At 36.4% G+C, this 20,027-nt stretch overlaps 1 protein-coding gene across 1 annotated transcript in view; it reads right to left on the bottom strand.

The window, feature by feature from the left end:
* Window positions 1-261: 261 nt before the first annotated feature.
* Window positions 262-20,027, bottom strand: part of Swip-1 (EF-hand domain-containing protein D2 homolog Swip-1) — a 20,545-nt gene continuing 779 nt past the window's right edge. Inside the window, exons 2-5 of the mRNA XM_017907748.1 lie at window positions 19,927-20,027; window positions 3,164-3,311; window positions 1,251-1,385; window positions 262-610 (exon numbers count right to left, since the gene is read on the bottom strand). Coding sequence (XP_017763237.1) covers window positions 476-610; window positions 1,251-1,385; window positions 3,164-3,311; window positions 19,927-20,027 — 519 coding nt within the window. The 3' untranslated portion in view covers window positions 262-475. The remainder of the gene's footprint in view (window positions 611-1,250; window positions 1,386-3,163; window positions 3,312-19,926) is intronic.

Genomic DNA, 20,027 nt, shown 5'->3' with positions numbered 1-20,027 from the left:
AAGCAATATAATTAAAAGAATTATCTCGAGACTTCTGAATTTTAACACATTGCCAATAATTTGAATATGATTCGCAATAAATATTTCACACTGAAAAATGTTATTTTACAACTCTGTTACATACGCTGGATTTTATTTCCAATACTTATGATACAAGATTTCATAAAAGAATGTTTAGAAATCCTTTGAGATTTCATAAAAACATATATCGTTTGAATGGCAATGTGCAAAATATAAAATTAGCTTAAAAGTAGTGTCACTATCGGCTTTTTAAAAATATATTCGGCAAACTTAAGATAAACGAGGATAAAAAAATTTTCTTTTCGTTACACGATTACGAAACTATAGTTGATCTACGCAATACTTTTGGTCACTGAATTTCTGTACGAAACTAACGAATCGATTTAAGTGGATCATTTATAATTCCGCTAAAGTATAGTAGGAGCTCGGCACTTTCGATCGATGAATTTCCCTTTCAATTGCCAAACAGAGCTGCTTTCTGCCTGAATTGCGCTCGCCTCGCTGCCTTTTCTTCCTCTTCTCGCTTTCGTTCCTCCTGCTCCATACGAATTTCGTCTTCAAATTTGCTTGCCTTCCGTAGCTGCTCGATCTGCGAACATGATAATTGATGCACCAGGAAACGTTAATTAACACGGACACGCTTTCATGAATTCGGAATTTGTCATGGCTGTGATTCGTTGCATTATTGTTCCTTTGCGGATTTATCTGCGATACAGGGGAGAGACGTTCGTTAAAAAAATGTACATTTTATAAAAGGATTCATTTTGTTGATATTCCGTCGATTTTTATATAAGAAAAGATATTTTATTTTATGTAAAAAATAATTGGATTATTTCATAGTCGCAGTCCATAATAAATTATTCTGGAAATACCGTGTAATATAGAAATTAAAGTACACCGTTTTACGTGACCTATCGATGATACAGAGTGTACCCTTGGTATTAAAAAAGCAATCACTCTTCTTCCTCCACACCTAAAGCTAATTTGCATTGGAATTTGCGACTTAAAATCTATAAAATTTTACTTCATCATACTGTAGTTCTATCTTGAGACATTACCTCGGTGGATTAAAATTGTACGTTCAATCAGTTCGAAAACTTTGGCACATTCGTTGTGTTTTCATTTAGTTAAAAGTTACGATACACGTGACAGGATTTTGTGATGTAATTCGATCTTCGTATATTTTTGCCTAATTTCTGAATGATTAAGACGGAGGAGAGCATTTATACCTTAGCCTCGAAGAAGTGTTTAGCTCCTGTTACTCCTACTTCATCGACATCGACTTCTGTAAGACGGGCAAGTTGGCCCAACCCTGAATCTTGTTCTAATTCACCGGCGTGTGCTTTGCGATAGATCAGTAGGAACTGTAACAAATTATAAATCTAAGATCTAAGTCTAAAATAGAATGTATGTAGAAGATTATAAAGAAAAGAAAAAGAAATAGGCAAAGATAAATTTTAAAGATATATACTAGAACTCATATAGCGAAAAGAATACATAACAGAAATTATGTACAAGCGTATTAATTCTAAGTAGCAAGCGTATCTTTATACAAATAAAATTAATTTCAGATTGTAATTGTAGAACTTAAAAATACTTTAAATTTTTATTTTAATGGTAAATCTTTAGACCCTTAAGTCGTTATCATTTGGCAGGAAACGTTTGGCAGCTAGTCTACGTCATTTTGATATAAAACGATCTACATCGAGGAAACGATGAGTAAGGAGGAAGGTGAACATTGGTCAGCGTGTCGGGTTCAGTGACGCGAGTGATTCACGGTGATCTATGAACGGACAGCCGATCGCGTGTATGCAGATCGAACGCTTTGTTCGCGGACCACGAAAAGTCACGTAGGGACGTCCAGGTATGCATTTGCATCGTACTCGAGGACTTTCCTCTGGCATGCACGCGTGTCTTCGCATTCACGATTTATCCTTCCTAGAGTAACGAGCACCGGCATTGCTTTCCTAGCGAAAGTTTCCTTTAATGCCATGCAAATATAACTTCGCACGCTCCGATTTTTCGAAAGGCGTTGCAAAATCGATGAAGCGGGATACACAGATGTAACAGATACGTTTTAACTATGATTAGAAAGTTTGGAAAAATTTAGGTGAACCTTCTTCGTTTGATTTGCTTTAGTTAGACACTTTCGATATTTAAATATTCTACTATACAATCATGGAAGTATACGTAACTTTTTCGCGAGTTTAAACTTAGAAAGTGTAAACCTGCTGGAAGTACAAATTCGATATTCAAAGAAGCTTATGTAAATGGTAAAACAGTTGCATACCTAACGACGAGCGATCTATCATATATTGAATAACAAAAATTTGCATTTTCAATCATTTTAACAACGATTACCTAGTCGCACATATATGCATATGTGTACACACATTTATTGCAGCGCTATTACAGTGAAGTTACTAGTCCCTACAGTTTGAATCAAGAAGAAACGATTTAAAGGAAAATCCTTGTTACAACAACTCAATAACTTTAGCCACAATAGTCTTTTTTAACAATTCTAACATCTGTCATAAAACATAATACACCGTGTACTCGTCAAAACTACAATAGACTTTGACACAGTGAAATATCTCACGGTATTTCATCACACTGTAGCTTTTCGCAGTTCGCATTTGGCATCCCTCTTTCAACGCTAGTACTTCAAAAATACTCTAAAACCAGTTTACGATGCACTTCACTGAAATAGAACGGCTTGACCCCCACAAATGTGCCAAGGGCCACACATGGAGAACAAACACCGTCCATGGTGAAAGAGCATCGCGTCGAGCACCCCATGGGGCGGTACTATTTCGATGGTGTATATGGCACGTGCGACCACGCATTAAACGCATTGCTCGTGCGTACAGAAATAAAACAATGTCCACCTTCGAAAGTAAAACGAAACAAAGAATTCTATACATCGTCGATAACAGTGAAACTATCCTAAGTCAACGAAAGTATTCCAGCTAGCTGCCAATTTCCGGTGAAATGAACCGGTTACATAAATCGTATTATTTCCGGCTTTTTATTCGCTATGTTACATATTTCGTCATAGAGGAAGGAGAAACATTGAAATGGTCGGCGCGTGTCCGCTGTGGTTTTCGAAAATAAACGGCAATCAACGCGCGAAATCGCTAACCTCGCGGAAGGAAATCCGTCCATCGCCATCCTCGTCCACTTCCTGTATCATTGCCTTCAAACCGAGGTGCGTCTGTGGCGCTCCTAACACTTCCATCATGCGTTTTAGCTCCGACAAATCGAGGAATCCATCGTGACCGGCATCGAACCTGCAAATAATTAAACACGTTAATTACATGCTATCGTTTCAGAACGAAGGCTATAGGGAAAAAATATATCGCTATAATTGGATACTCTGTCATCCTCTTGTATATTTTCACTTAAAATATCGCACCTCCTCTACGGGAGATTTAAATATCGATCATCGTTACTCGATAAATTTTCCTGGTCACTGTGCGTTTCAAATTTGGAATTTTCTTATCAGAAAACTAGTCAAATTTAGTAGACAATGAAGTAGACTATACGTTTATTCAATAACTGGCTTGAGCACGATGCAAGAACTCATTATGTTGGTACCAGAGTACTATAAATATAGAACAATGCCGATAATGTCCATTATTATTGGGTAATTTGACAACATATTGCTATGCACTATGTATTGCATAGAAACTAAATGTATGTAAACAATAAGTTATGTTAGTAACAATGCTAACTACCGTTAGAACCTTCTTCGTCCTAAAACTGAGTTTGATTAAAACTTAGGGCTTCTTTGAAGTTTACTAACTTCAGGTCTCGCAGCGTTCATCGTCAGAGGGTTAACGCGTCGAGTTCCATGGGGGTCGCTAAGTAACCAACTGCGCATAGCCAATGTCCCCCGTGAAACCTACCTCGTGTCTGTTACATTTCGATCACCACCTGTGACACGATTTTCTTCTCCTAAAATACGAGGATAAAACAAATGACTGTACTATCCCCGATGCAAAAGAAATCGAACCGTTCCACGAATATCCTGTTGGCAATGTTCTTCCGGCATGTTAAGCTTCTCGAACAACGTCTGGCCGCATTTTTTCGAGTATCTCCTCCTGAATGAATGCAAACGAAAGCGTTTGCCCTGCTTTAATCGCGTAACTCGTTACTTTAATTAGCGTGTAATGCAATTATATCGGAAAGGGGGAACGTGAGAACGATCGACAATCGGTGGTCTGTACCGATTTCGAAAGCGGGAACAAGAGAATGTCAACGAGTTGAGGCGTTCGTTGCGGTCTGCTCGCGAGCCGGAAGCTCGTGAAATCGACTTTCCGTGTAAACGATTCCGATAGCTACTCGCGAATAGCTTTCGAAGGGAGTTTACCGCGCGTGTACACCTCACCGTTGCCTGTCGATTCAACGAAGCACATCGTTCGATAAGATCGGACCGTGGAATTCCGTCCGATCTGATCGAGCTCTGAAAACCTCCACCGACTCGAAACATCGGCTGGCGAAAGAGTTAACTTTCATGGTTGCCTTTTTTCTGGGGCGCCAGTTCTCCACCTGGAGAACGCTTGGGCGAGTTCTCAACGGTGAATCATTTTTTCTAACGATTTATTGCATTTTTTTTTAGCTGACGCTTTGGCGTAGACGGAAATTTGTCAAATGCAATTTGACGAAACTGTTGAACCGACGGATGTTTCGGATGAACGCTGAATGACTTCGAGGGGAACGTAATTCGATGTGATTAGTGTTTTTGTAGGTGGACGAGGATGGAACACAGAAAGGTCAGCTTTATTCTTCCATTTAATGGAACTATAGATTTTTTAATGGTCCCATCGTTTAGGATAGACAGTTCAATTAATATTTCGAGAAGGAAATCTATCGACAAGATGATATCGGCTTCTTTGGACCACTCGAAGTAGGCGGACCTTAAGATACGTTTACAAAGTTTTGAAGAAAGAATCGATGGATTTTTATAACTGATATATACAATTTCTTATACTAAATTTACTGTGAAAGTTATCTGAGATGTGCAAGTTGCGTGAATCATCATGTATACAGATACGATGTCAGTGTCATCATATAAAATATTTAAAAATCTCGATATCGTATTGGATATTGATACAAGTATATTATCTGGCAGATTCGCTGCATCGCGACATCGTGTATGTTTAAAAACATGATTAAAAACCAAAAACCGAAAGTTCGAAAAAAGCTTTTATAATAATTGGTATAAAACACATACCTAAAGATTTCCGATACAGAGGTAACTTATTATTATGTTAATTTTAATCATGTAATATTATCATGCTAATTTAATCATGTAATATAGAAGAAAAAGAAGAGTTTGACGGAGAACGTGTTAATATAGAAAGTGAAAAAGCATTTAGTTCAGTCATAGTATAATATCGTCTCAACCATAGAAAGCAGCTAGAGCTGAAAGGGCTAAGTATCTTCCTTTCACGTATCTTCCATATAACTGAAAATTTTCATAATTTTTTACACAATCTCTCACATCGTATACTCTACTTATCATTTTATTCATTTCTACTTTTCACGATATTTTCCACAGAAAATTTTTAACAGGAAGTAGCACGCGAAAATATTCGTGGATTTCTATGAAATTTGCGTGATCTAAATCTTCCTCGATCGTTTCAGAGTATTCGCGTCAGAAATTTCGCTCGAATTTGCGTATCTTCGTTTCTAGTTTATAGCTAACTGTGATAACGGTTTTATCAGATAACGATACACGGTTAAATAATCGGCTGTCCTCTTTTCTCTCCTATTTTAATCAACGCGCCAGAGTAATTGGACCGAGCTGCGGATAAAATCTCTGGCAGATAAAAGCAACTGAAAAGGCAGTTAGACCGGCTCTAATTATCATGATCAACTGATCCTCTCGTCAAAAATTCACTAATCACCCGTCACGTGAATTATTGCGTAATCACTGTTATACGCACGTCCGTGGATTAAATCTATCGTGATTCACGGTTTACGATTCCCCGGTGTTTTCCACCATTTTTCGAATCACTTCGGCTAATAATAGACACGCTCGCATAATTCTCTGTGATTACCATTTAATTTCCAGTCGGGATGATATGTAGGAAAAACAATTTTTCTACGCTTGCCTGAACGATAACCCGGAGCTCCCTGTTGAGAGAAATTCAGAAAATGTTGCGTTGAATTTTTGTTCAATACAGAATTTATAATCAAATGCTCCAACGTGATTATTTGGACTGCAGTATTAAAAATCTGGAGATAATAAAAATACGTTGAATAAACATGGGCAAAAATTATATGTATTTATAAAAGTCATGTATTTTCATTTTCTCAAAGAGCGATGTATATATATAGCACACTGGATTAGATAACGAAAGAATTATGGAGAAACTGACCTGGAGAATTAAAAAAAATCGAAACTTTCTTCTAAAATCTTCTACGATCTTTAAACGTATTAAGTTCACTCGTGGAAGGAATTTTTGAGAATTTGAGAAACCAAAATCGGTTGTTTGACAATCATCGTGCAAACGAAAAGCTTTGTTTAATAAATATCTAATATGTCTTTATATAAATAGAAATAATACATCTTGCTATCACTGAATATTCCTAGGCAATATTTCCGAATAAAAATTGGTGAACAAAATAAAGAAAAATTTTAATTGAAAACTCTCCTAAAAGAATTTCCACTTGGAAGTTCTAAAATAAAAATTTTTTGTTATAAAATTTTGTAGATCTTTTATACAGAAATCTGTCACCTATATCGTTAACCGTTCTCCGTGATTTAATTAATAATTTTTTAATTTATTTTAACGCTTGATATTTCAAAATTTGATACAATCTTCTTCGAACGTCATGTACTCGTGAACGACTTGTCGAATCGTTTGCATAAAGTCGAAGAAGCTCCTTTTGGTCGAAGTGGAGTGCAAGAATCGTCTGAAGGTCGAGGTTACGCGTTTATAAGCACGGTCAAACGGCTCTGATCAATAAGAGTGGGAGAGAACTATAGGTATATCTGCTGGGCATAAGCTATCTCTCCTCGTATGCGTGATTCATTCGCGATTTCACAGCCAATTTGAATATTCAATTGATAAGCCTGTTTAATCCATGTGCTGGCATGTTTGCCTCGACTGAATCTTCCAACAGCCAACGACGAAATGTTTCCCCTCGACGATTTGTTATTTGGTTCACGTGGCGATACCGTGTATGGAATCATCTCTAGTTACTCGAACGATAATAGGTGTTAATTTCGGTCTGCTCTGTGGTAGAAAAAATTATCGATACAATATCTTATCCTTTGCTCTACCTCTAAATTTGACACTGCGATGATTATACACATCAAACAGTGATAATTACATCGAATCGATGAATATTTCAACAACTTAGTATTCCTAGAGTAATTTTCAATGGTGATTTATTGAGTCAAAGTAAGGTGATCTTGCAGTCAATTAGTATTATTATATAAGTACGAAGGTGTATTATAACATAATATGCTTATAAGTCTTCGATCAAACGCGGTGTTATATTACCAAATCTAATGTAATCTTTTCCAGACAGCAACCTTCTCATGTATAAGTAATAAAATGATATTTTCCAGTGGAATAAAATTCGCGTAATAAATTTCCATAATATGTACAATCGGATGAACTGACTCCTAAATTCAGAATTGCTAGATTTCCCAAGTAATAAAATATTATTATCAAACTTAATCCAATTTCTCTCAAACAACAACCTTTTCATAGCGGATAAAGATTTTTTCGAAGGATAAAATTCTCGTAATAAATTTCCATAATTTATGCGATGGAATGAACTGCTCCTTTCTGAATTCAGAATTGCCAGATTCCTCAAGCTAGATGGAACGAGCTTCTGACTTGTACTCAACGCCTGACCTTTCGATCTATCTTATCGTTGTCGCTGACACGCCATTTATTCCGGTTTCACCAAGAAATTTCACCCAAATAAAAAAACAAAGAAGAGGAGAAAACTATTCAATTTCGTCGTTGATATCCCCTATCTTCTTTCTCCAGCTTTACCATAGGTCGCAGAGATGTAACGAAATAACTGAAATAAAAAAGAAAAAAAAGAAAGAGAAACGAGTGAAACGAACTATAACGTGAACTACGTACAACCAGGCCAGGCGAACCAAGTTATTTTACGACTGTACAGAGCAGTCAGGGGTATTGTTATCGCAAAATCAATTCTTGCATTATTGGTCGTGCCCGATTCGTTCCCGCCATTTCCCAAGACTATCCAGAGGGAACTGGGTCAAGGTGGCTGTTGGTACTTGGTCTGATATGTTCCTCTCACCCTTCTACTACCATTCTTTCCAAGATCGATGCAGTGGAGATTCTCCTTTTGTATTCCGAAAGACGTCATCGCCGTTCTGCGGCTTTGCGTTAGAACGTTCTGTTTCCAGCTGCTTGATCTCTGCCACTGCCAACGCCAAATTTTCCAATTGGTACGTCAGAAAATAGTGACTCATTTTTCACTGTCGATTCTTTAATTTTACAACTATATTTTCTTTTCCGTTTCTTGTTTCAGCGAGATGTCTCTTATCGTATATGTTTTTCAGCCAGAACTTTGGCAGTCGATAGAATTTCGAAATTTATATTCTATATTAAATGTCACGATGCTAAAAATTGGACGACTGTTTTCTCGTTCTTTTTAATTCCAGTCGGAGTATTTTTAGGAGCTTGGTTCTTTCAAGGGCGATTCCACTTCAACCCTCCTGGCGCCGCTCTAATCCTTGAGCTATGATCGATATTTCCCAAGGCATTCAACCGTGTCGGTTTAAATGGGACACCCTGTGTAACATTTCATACTATATAAATCTATTAATTACCATTGAGATATTTTTAAGAGACCTGGCACGCTTGAAGCTTCGAAAATAAACAACCTTCCACGCGTACCAGTTTAAGGCACAGCAATTAAAAGGTACAGCCCGAGGACCCTGTCCAAAGCGCATTTGCATTTTGACGTAATAATCTTGCGGTTCCAGCATCTGAGATTTATCCAGTATACAAAGTGTGGAGCGTGTAAAATATGCATCGACATGGTGCACGATGAAGAGGATCATGCGACCGGGAGTGTGACAAAAGGGGAACGGTATAAAGAAAAGTGCAATCGAGCGTGACTGCTGAATAGGAAGGAAAAAAAGGCGACAAAACAGTTTTATTGTGCACGATCCTTAATACGATGGTTATGTTCGTGTGTTGGAGATGCACTTGATTTCCGCTGAGTCGCGGGACACCTCTAAACCGGACTGAAGCGTACGATAATGACTACTATTCAATGAACTTCGTGCAGGTTTCGAAGCCATGCGAAGACAATGCGAGCCGATATTGAGTAGCGTTAGGTGATCTTTTCCTTAAAGTTCAAGTCTCAAGATGGCATAGGATAGGCGAAACGTCTCTGCTAACCTTACGCAACCCTGCAATTTTGAATGTATCATGCTCGATTAACTTTTACCATCTTCAAATGTCTTCTCAAATCTTCTTCGAGTCTCGTACTGCTTCTTCCCTGGCCGCGAAATTAAAATTAATACGAAATATCGTATGAGATTAAATTTTCCACGAATCAGAGTACCAAATTATCATTTTAGAAACCTCGAGAGTGAAAGTTCTAATGCACCAGGTTGCTAAGAAATAACTGCACGCGATCACCGTGTAATCATTGATTGATTTCGATGATTTTTCTATCCTCGTAGAGGGATTGGAATTCGTGGCACAATGTTATTAATTTCAATCGTGAATAAATTCCTAACGCGATCCTTTTTTTCGACACGAAAGATCAGAAATTATTACGGAGTGGCTAATTAAACTGCAGTGTGAAATTTCCCCTGTTCGTATCTGTTCTCCAGATCTGTTCTCAAGCACCATTACATTTTTAAATATTGAAACTACCGAACCGGTCAAAACGAGTACTTTCAGACTTTTTATTCTCGTAATTACCCTTGATAAAACTAATGTTGACTTTTATTGAAACAGAAATGTAATTATACACGACTAATTATTTTCACCCGTAACACTGTAATTATCTTTATCTGCCTACACAATATTTAGGAATATATTGCAGGTCAACAGTTCTAGCGTTAATTAGCATAATTAATATAAATTTCTATTTCCCAGTTTTAAAATTTCAATCTGTCTAAAAACCAAAATTAAATTCCTAATATTATAATTATAATTATTACACGTGTATTATATTTACATACAGGTTGCAGGACAATAACTCGAGTGTGAAACGTTTGTAGTAAACAGCTTTGGTACAAAATACGTGGTAATCGAAGCCTTAAAAAGTGTATCGATCGAAAGACACGTGGATTGAAAAAGAAAATCGCTAAACATCGGTAAATACGCGTGAATCACGGTAAATACTTGCCCATCGAGTTAGGAAGAAAATATAAAATCAGTACCGCGAGTGTCGATCGAACCTTTCATTTCTCACGAACCTAACGCCTCGCGAACGAAAAGGAATTAGGTTAAGGAACAATTCCATCCTCGATGCGAATACTCAACATTGTTTCGCCCATAAAAGCATGGAACCCGATCGATATGAAATATCCTCACGAACGACTCTACCAGCCGCGTCGTCGAATAAATTCTAACACCGTTTACGTATTCAGAACGCGTGATTCCTGCGAATGGTTTTGAAGTAACGGTTCGCCTGTCGTTGCACGACAAGTTCGCCAAACTTGGAACCGCATTCCGAGCAGACCTATTTCTTCTGATAACACCGAATCCCACTTTTAGCGCAGCAGAAACCACGGATCGATTATGCATTCCGCGAGAAAGTGAAGCGAACACACGCGTTATAATTGAGCTTTCATTTGCTCCAGCTGTAACGAACAATATAGAGATCTTCGTTTATTACAAATTAACGAGATACCTCGTCCTCCTATTCTTCAAATTCATTACTCGAATAACTCTATTCGTAGGGGTTCGTATAAGGTGGTTCACCTATAGAATTCCATCTAAGTAGTTGTAAGTTCTTCCTTCTATCTTTCTATATATGATATAATCTATCGTTCTATCCACGATAAGAGATCCGATCTACCACGAGGATCAACCTAGGGGACTACCGGCCTCTATTAGTTGTAACGATGATATGCAATTTGTACGGTACCGGAAGTGCAGTAGATTGCAAGAACTAACCAAGAAGCGTAGGTCTTGTTCTGTATAAACAGTCTCTATATTCCACGTAAAATAGTTTTTTATCTAACATCGAATCGTTTAAACCCCACGTACCCGTGTGCTCTACGCATCACGAAGATCAAGGTATTCGGAGCCTTCGCGAGATTCTAACGCATACGCAGAAGGAATCAGATCTCTTTGATAACTTTCATTCACGTTTCCGAATCGAGACCGACTGTCCTATTGTGCTCGTGCTTCGATCCAATCACGCGTCTCGTTTGGGAATTTATCAAGAGAATTAAACGCGAGTGACGAGCGCAACGTGACGAATGAATCACGGCCGGTGAGTACACGCGTGTGAATCAAAGTGTTATGTGTTGCCTACGGTTAGTCACGAGAACGAATTCACCGCGCGCGCTGCCTGATGACTTCCGGTATCGCGCAACGTACCCTCCGTCGCATATGAAATTTGGAAACGGCCAGCGCGTTGGACGTGTCCCCCATGAAAAACATCATTTTTCACTGTGCTGTGTACACACGATGACGAGGCCATGTAACGAATACGTTATATCGTGTTTTATACAGCTGTACACACGCTCGTCATATCGTACGCAGCCGGAATTTGTACCTCTGACGCGTGTAATTTAGAGGCAACAAATGCCCAATAGACCTTCCACGCTTTTCGTGTTCTCCGGTACCTATCTGTAATTTATTATCGGACAATTTCAGCTGCTTTGCACCACTCGGTGGATTATGAATTTATTGGCTTCTCCGTTCCGGAAATTTTTGGAAGACCAGACACACGAAATTCCTCGTTTTTTCTCCCTTTCTAAGAGAGAGATAGGGTTGATATGTGGATGGAATAATCGAGGAGCAAAGTGGAAATTTTTGGAAGGGTGCCTGTCGCATGATGAATTGGGTAAGGTCGTAGAATCTTGCGAGTACAAAGGGTTTATTAATTTTTATTTTCACTGAAAATGAGAAATGTTTATACTTCTTTTCAGGAAAATGGAATATAGGTACTAGCAGAAGTTGGGGCACCTTGAAAATGTTGCAATTATTAAATTTGTGAATTATTAATTTTTATCTTCGTTAGAAATAAGGAACGTGTATACTGATGAAAGTGTAAAGAAATAATTACTCAGGGAATCATTGGTTAGGCTATAGCAGTCGCGAGAAGCGAAAGGAAACTGATCATCTGAGAAGAATAAACAACTATAAAATATTCTCCGAACGGATAGCCCAGCTATTATAAATGACAAATAATGACACATTAGAGACATGGTATTAGCCTGCTGCCACATAACTAACTACGATGATCACAAGTTACAAGCGGAAGTAATTTATCCTAACATGTTGTATTATTGTTTCATGACGCTAATATACAATAATACCATGCGCCATGTGTGACCGTAAAACGTTGCTATAATTTATATTTTCTACGTGGGAATGATTTATCATACAGGAATTTCTACACGGCGATCCTACGTCTAAATACGTCAAAAAACTTTCCTCTATACCAGCGATTTTCAACCAATGTGCTGCGTCATACCAACGTGTCATGAAAATTTTGAAACGTGCCATGAGAATTTTTTAAATATAATATTACTTAACTATTCGGTCGAAATATGATCTTCTTCCTAAGATTTAAAATACAAAAATGGCAATATTAAATGCAACGATAGACTTTGCCAATCTTCGACGTGAAATTTAAAAAACATGAAAATATAGAAAACGTTGGAATAAAATAATTATACGTGATTACTTTGATGAACGAAATATTAGGCAATATCATATTCCAAACTGCGAAGATTTATCGAGTAAACAACTCTTAAAATAATTAAAATTACACGATAAGCTCAAGGTGGCAGTAATTAGGACATCTACCCGAGGTCATGTAACAGTGTTGCAGTTTATTGATCACATATATAACTATATATTGCAAAGATAACTCTTTATAAATGCGAAAACCGAGTTTATCTAAAATTCTTTAAATAAAAAATATATCTACAATAATGATGAAAATGATAAAATTATTTGTTGTTACAATACATGGAATATTCGACCTAATAAGTAACGATATATTAAAAAAAGAATCAAAATACGTAATATTTGAATATTTAGTCTAAGATACTGGTCTTCTTCTTCCAAATTTTCAAGTAAAAATATAACATGCAACAAGATACACCCATCCAGTGTGAATACCTCATCTTGGACCGTATATGGTTACATATATTTTTTTATATATCGCATTATATGGTGGAATTTTAATAATAAATTTATGTATATTGCTAGACGGAGAAGGTTGAAAATCACTGCTGTATATCAGCGTGAAAGCAGGGTAAGGCAGTGTTAAAAGAAGAAATTAATTCTGAAGCTGCGGAAGGGGTATGTTACAAGAAGTCTTGAAACTCGAATTGAGAATACTTTGAGTGATCATTTGAAAGTCATTATACACATGGATCATATTTTCAATACCTAAATACAGGTAACAGTTTAAGTTTTTGCTACCTTTATAACAGGGTCGCAATTACCGAGTAAAGTTATCTATCATAATCGTGAAAATAAACGAATATCCGGTTACTCCGTGGTAAAAAGAATTATTCTCGAGTATCGAGCAGGAAATAATAAGAACACGGTAACAGAGTGTCGGGAAAACCAATGTGACGATAACCGACTGAACATTTATCACGCTTGAGCGACTATAAATACGTATCTCTCTTTTGTGCTATGGTCTGATATACAGGTTCGCTGACATTTGATAGTATACGTATAGTTTGTCACTTGCTGGTGAATACAACCACGTAGATTGCATTTATCTACTCATCACTTCCGTTTTCAATAGCCACCTCGTCCCGATCCCCCTTTAGACTCGCACGATCCTCGAAATGGGATCGAAAAGAGTACATTTCAAGATTAGAAAGGTCTTCGATCGTAAAAATTGTAATCCTTTGTACTCCAAGTTGCATTCAAAATTTTGACCCTATTCCAGCTGCTTCTCGATCAAGAATCTGCATTAAAGGGCTACCTAAAATTGAGTTCTACTTTCATAAGTATAATGTATTCAAAGAATACATTTTTAGATTAAAAAACACTTTAATCGTGATAATTTGAATGCTTTCTAGTCCAGCAAGCAAAAATGTAGCAAAAGATTGAAACATATTCTAATTAGTGAAATTAATCAATTAGAACCACCACTTCCGTCTAAAAGAGAGTTTCTCTTTGAAGCTCAGCTATCCTGTTTATTTACATCCTTCGATTTTGCTCTAGAGTTATTTGAGTCTCTTTGAAGAATTGTTATCGACTGGATTTATTAATTGGTTGTTTGAATTCTTTCTGAGATGACCTTTGTTTATTAAATTTGCCAAGGTACACTTTATTCCAACTGATTCATAGTCAAGAATTAAAAATTGAATCAATGACTATTTTAGTTTCCTTTTTCTGATCACTAACGTACCTATATTAATATTTTTGTTTAATTAAATTGCACAAAAGGCTATTTTCATGTCTTAAAGCTAAAGAGAATCAATTGAAACAGGCTCCATATGAAACTGACAGAGAACCACAAAGTATTAAGGATTAAAAAATTCGTTGCATTAAAAAGGTAATTAAAACTGATCGAATCAGAAAATTAATTTTCCATTAAATAGGATTATTTACCGGGTAACCTGCTATTTATTTACGAGCCTCCACTTTTTATTTAATTTACGGGAGGAAAATGTTTTTCACGTTCAGGTTCATTTCAAACCGCTTAGTCCCGACGTGGAAAACACGATTAGCCGTAAAAGAGTCATTAATAGGCTTGTAATGATATATTGGACAGGGATACCTTGGAATTTCTGTGAAATTTCCATCGTTAGAAATAGCTCGAGAGACAGGTGTAATTATATCCGAGCGGATAGAACGGTTTTGTGTAACACTATCTAAAACGCTAGAAATCGTGTTGTGAAATTCGCGGATACCAAACGACCTTTTACTTTTATGCGACAAAGAAACCACGATACCGCCTGTTATTCGCCTCGATTACGAGTCGAACGTGCTTCGTTTTGGTTTTTCAACGCGTAAAAGCCAGTCTTTTTTAACCCTTTACCGGTCAGCGAGCTCAGAAATGAAATCGTTCGCTGCACGCGACAAGATACACGCAGGTTAGTCGACGATTTACTCGTGTACATTAAATATGTTTTATTTTGAACGAACTGGACGAACGAAAGAATAGTAGATGAAAATAAAAAATAAAAAATAAAAAATTTTAAAAAGGATAAATAATATTCATACAAAGTGGAACACGTATTGATCACATATTTGTTGCTAGTGCACGAGAAAAAAGTTGAGAACCGTTGTCTTAAAAATACAGATCAGAATTCGTAGATGATATATACCTTTTTTCATAAGTTCCAAAATATTTATGTGCCCCTTTTCCATCAATGGCCCCAATTATAAACTGGAGTTCTAGATCAACCAACCAGTTAAAATCACCACTCAAATCTCTCTAATGAGTCAGAACCATCACAGTTTACCACTGACACTTTAACGAGTCATAAAGTCATTTGTATAAGTGATTTCTTAATTACTTTGTGTAATCTAGCACTTTTCATAACAGAAAGGAAAAGGGAGAGAAAAAACGTTCCTCGGTGTCTTTAGTACGCAAGCTTGACGTCATCACCTAAAACAAAAAGGTGCCATAATATTCCCTTCTTAAGTAGTGAAGTGCCTATTAAACCGTTTACGATTACTACTTCTTTTGAGAATGTTTACGAGTATGGGATTAAATTGCACCCATGTGTGGGATGGTAAGGTGAGCAGAGTCTGCATCGCCTTGACGCGTGGAATTCCACTTCTAAACAGGGAATACGATTAGAATAATGACGTTCTAAATGAAAGATATAACCATTAGTTCATTGTCATCGTATCTACATTGCTCGAATCGATCAATATTTTATTTAGATTGTGTATCATTCTTCCAAGTAGCTAGATCAACATTATCCCCATCGCTTTGCTTTGTAGGCGTCGTATAATATCGGTATAATAAATTTTTCTCCATTATTCGTTACGTTCAAACTTTCTTATCGATGATTGTTAACAAGAAAAATGTTGGAACTTCAACGATATCACTGGTCCAAAACTTGGGAACTAGTTTGCGATATACGTGTCCCTCATCGCGAAGAAAATGTCCCTTCTTCGTAAGTGGATCAACTTTTAGTCAACTTTCGAATGAGATTGCCTTATCCGTGGTTAGGGGCTCGAGGATTCCTGGTAAATTACTTATCACACCATCCACTTCATTTATCCTGGGCAAAATATTGAAATAACGTCATGCTGCTATCTGGTTAAATATTTTGTTTGAAAGATAATAATGGCCGACAGTAGCGACCATAACAGTACCTAAGGTTTAGATTTCTAATGTCTTAACTTTTATGCGAGATATGCGGTGGTTAGCGAATGTTGAGTCACTTCATTCCAACTCACGCAAGTTGAAACGTTAGCATTAAGCATTAACAACGATGTTTTGTTCGTGGAACAATTATGAATAGCGACTGTAATAGACAGTAACTACCAGCGTTTCCGGCTAAAATGTTACTTTATTATGTTGCTTAAATAAATACGAAGTCATTGAAAATAAGCACCTATTGTACAAATACCTATAGCACTTAGTGTCCTTAAATATTTATACGTTCTATCAATTTTATAAGTTGATCATAGTATTACTATAAATTTTATGAAAATAAAAATCTTCTTTACTACAATTTAAACTGAAATATACTCATAGTTTGGCCGGAAACCCCTGACAGTTACTGTATCTCTTCTAGAACGGAAGTTAATCTCATTCGCACTCATCCGTTCATCGCTATGTAGTACAAAAAAAATTAAATTGAAAGTTAGAAGTACACGGGGTTCTTTTCTTCATATTCGAAGCACCTAGGCACGATTTCTTGGGAGTTTCTAGAATTCCAACAAATTTCATATCGTTATTTCATATATGTAACTAATATTCTTTAAGTCTTTTTAAGTTCCAGATAAAAGCTTCATCGTGCTCACCACTGAAGAGTTTAATAGAGTTAGAAGTTGAACCATTCCACCGTTGTGGGCAATAAAATTCAACAGCGTAATTTTTAAAGGAAGAAAAAAACTTGTTCAACTGCGGTAAGATCGGTTAGACCAAGAAGCGAGGAAAAGTGGGTAGCTGGTTTCTCTAACAACAAGGACAACTCCATGGATGGTGACAGTGTGAAGAGAACTAAGCGTCTTTCCGACTGAGGTATCATCCATCGTATACGATACCTCGACCACGTGCTTAGTTTCACGGAGAAACTATCGTAGTATCAGATTTATCAGCTATTTCCACTATATAAATCATTAAACGATATTTGCTATATCAAATAAAAAAAAACGTGATTCCAATTTTCTTATCAGGCTGTAGATACTATGAATGTCGATCCATACAAATGTCGTGTTTCCGTATGTACTTTGAAACGCTGAAACATTGCACTAATCGTATTTATTAATGAATAATGTATTATCCGTTGTTTTATGGTATTATGTTCTATAGTATTATGAATTACATAGCATTACGTTATTTCATAATTCTTGAATTTCTTTCATGTAATATCAACGTGAGCTTGGCGGAAAATATTCGATTACTGCTTTTTTAGATTCTTCGTTGTGTTCAATTTTTTATTTTTATAGCATTTTAATCATTAAAATAAATGAAAATCTGCCAGAACTAAATTTTCTTCCGTTTTATCTATGTTTGCCCTAAAAAAATGTACAGTGTAAAATAAAAGACGATATAATTTATGGAATAACTTGATATCAGACCGCTGTAATTATATAGGATGCACATTATAGGTTATATACATTATATTATACCTGGATAGTTCTAATTTTAAAAAATGTATACGTACTTTAAAAAATTACATTCCATATGTACCTATATATAAATTTAATAGGATGTCCAAAGTCAATCCAATAATCCAAATAACGAATTAGATCATTCTTTTCAATCAATGATTTATTATTATATTTTTCGATTTACTGAAAACGCAAATGAAACTGCGCTTGCGCGACGCCATCTTGACGATTTTATAAATGACAATTGCATCGCGGGACGCGGGTCGAGATTTCGTAGCTAGACCACGAAATAACCGTGCGCGCGCCTTTCGAAGATGCACCACAAGTGGCCGGCCGTCCACCCTGCTTCTGCCTTGTCAAACCTGCTGTCCGGTTGACTCCGAAATACCTACAAGAAGAACAAGAGAGACGGAGGACAGACCTCGAGGTCGTCTGTCCTGGCCTCCAACACGGCTATACGCGCTCATGGAGGCTCTTTTCCATGGCGTGCTACGAAATAACTACGTCACCAATTCTGCCATCTGCGGTTTCGTAACGACGGTCGCGTGACTTTCCCATTTTCTTCCTTTTTCCACGTTTACGAGAATCTTCATATGAGCAAGGTGACTGTGAAAATTTTTTGGCCACGCTTTCAAGTATTTCAAGTCTATTTCTGTATGAAAAATTACTTGGAATATTTCTTCTTCGATATTCAATTCAGATTAATAAGATTTTTTAATTATGAAACAGAGGAACTTTGGAAGTTTATATTTGTATACTTGTAGCTTTATACACAAGATTAAGGTCTTGAGATAATGTACGATTGTGCAGTATTCAGACTTCAAGGGCTCCAACATTTAAAAAATTTTTTATTCGCAATAATGAAATATTATATCTCTTTAGCACATTATCACACTGATAGCAATCAAGTAGTACTATAATTTTTTTTTTCATAAGGGAACAAAATTTTCTTCGTAAATAACTTTCTTTAAAATAAAAAAAAAATAAAAACCCACCAGAGTGTATAAGGTCTCATTAATAAAAAACGGTATATTACTTTAAACTATACGCTAAAAATAAATCATATATTATATTTGATAAATGGTAGTATTTTAACGATTACTTAAATACAGGACCGAAACACCAGAAGTAATAAAATAGGACGTATAACGTTTCAACCGATCCCCAGCATTATTTCGTGTATTTTCATACGTATAAAAAGTATCTGACCAGAGGAATATGATCTGTCCGTAGGGAGTAACGTAAACTCGAGCGAGTAAACGTAAACAAGCAGGAAAACCACAGTGAACGCGACAGGAGTCGTGATTCACTCTCGATTTCCTTGCGTTTTATCTTGCGATTTTATGTCAACAACGAAGAAAATAATATATTTGATTAAGAAGAAAACTGACAGAAAATGGTATATATTTGATCATTTTTAATATGATATTAAATTTTTATTACGAATTCGATCGAATAGCCATCTATTATTAATTCAAATAATTAAAAATCAAACATGGCCGAATATAACTATCCGTTATAAATAATTCTATTAACCTTAATCGATGAAATTTACTTTCTATTTCCTTTGAATGTAATAGATTTGCGATAATGCGATACTTATAACAGATATGTATATATGTATATATATATTATTCTATTTTCAAATGTAATTCATCAAACCTCACATAAAATGTGCCCAACGTTGGTGAATAGGTAAGCCGGGATTTATGGTACGAACCGACAGATCGAACAATGCTATTCAAAGTTTTCTACGCACAAAGAAATACCATGGAAATGGACCCTTTGGAAGGGAAAAATATAGGTTCACAAGCATGTAATAAGAACATTCATTCAAAGTGACAACGAACGACAAAATTTTCCCGGCTTTTTCAACACACGATCTGCTGGTAAAATCATAAGCAGGCAAGAGAAGAAAGAAACGGAAAGTCCTTACCTGTTGAAGGTCTGCTCGTACTGCTTGATCTCGCGACGGGACAATTCGTGGAACTCGGTGTAAACGTTCACGAATTTGTACTGCTTTTTCACCTCTTTCCC

Source organism: Eufriesea mexicana, unplaced genomic scaffold, assembly GCF_001483705.2.
Source record: "Eufriesea mexicana isolate 0111107269 unplaced genomic scaffold, ASM148370v2 scaffold8839, whole genome shotgun sequence".
In the NCBI taxonomy this organism is placed as follows: Eukaryota; Metazoa; Arthropoda; class Insecta; order Hymenoptera; family Apidae; genus Eufriesea; species Eufriesea mexicana.
The sequence above is the reverse complement of the archived record's forward strand: the minus strand, read 5'-3'. Positions and strand labels throughout refer to the sequence as shown.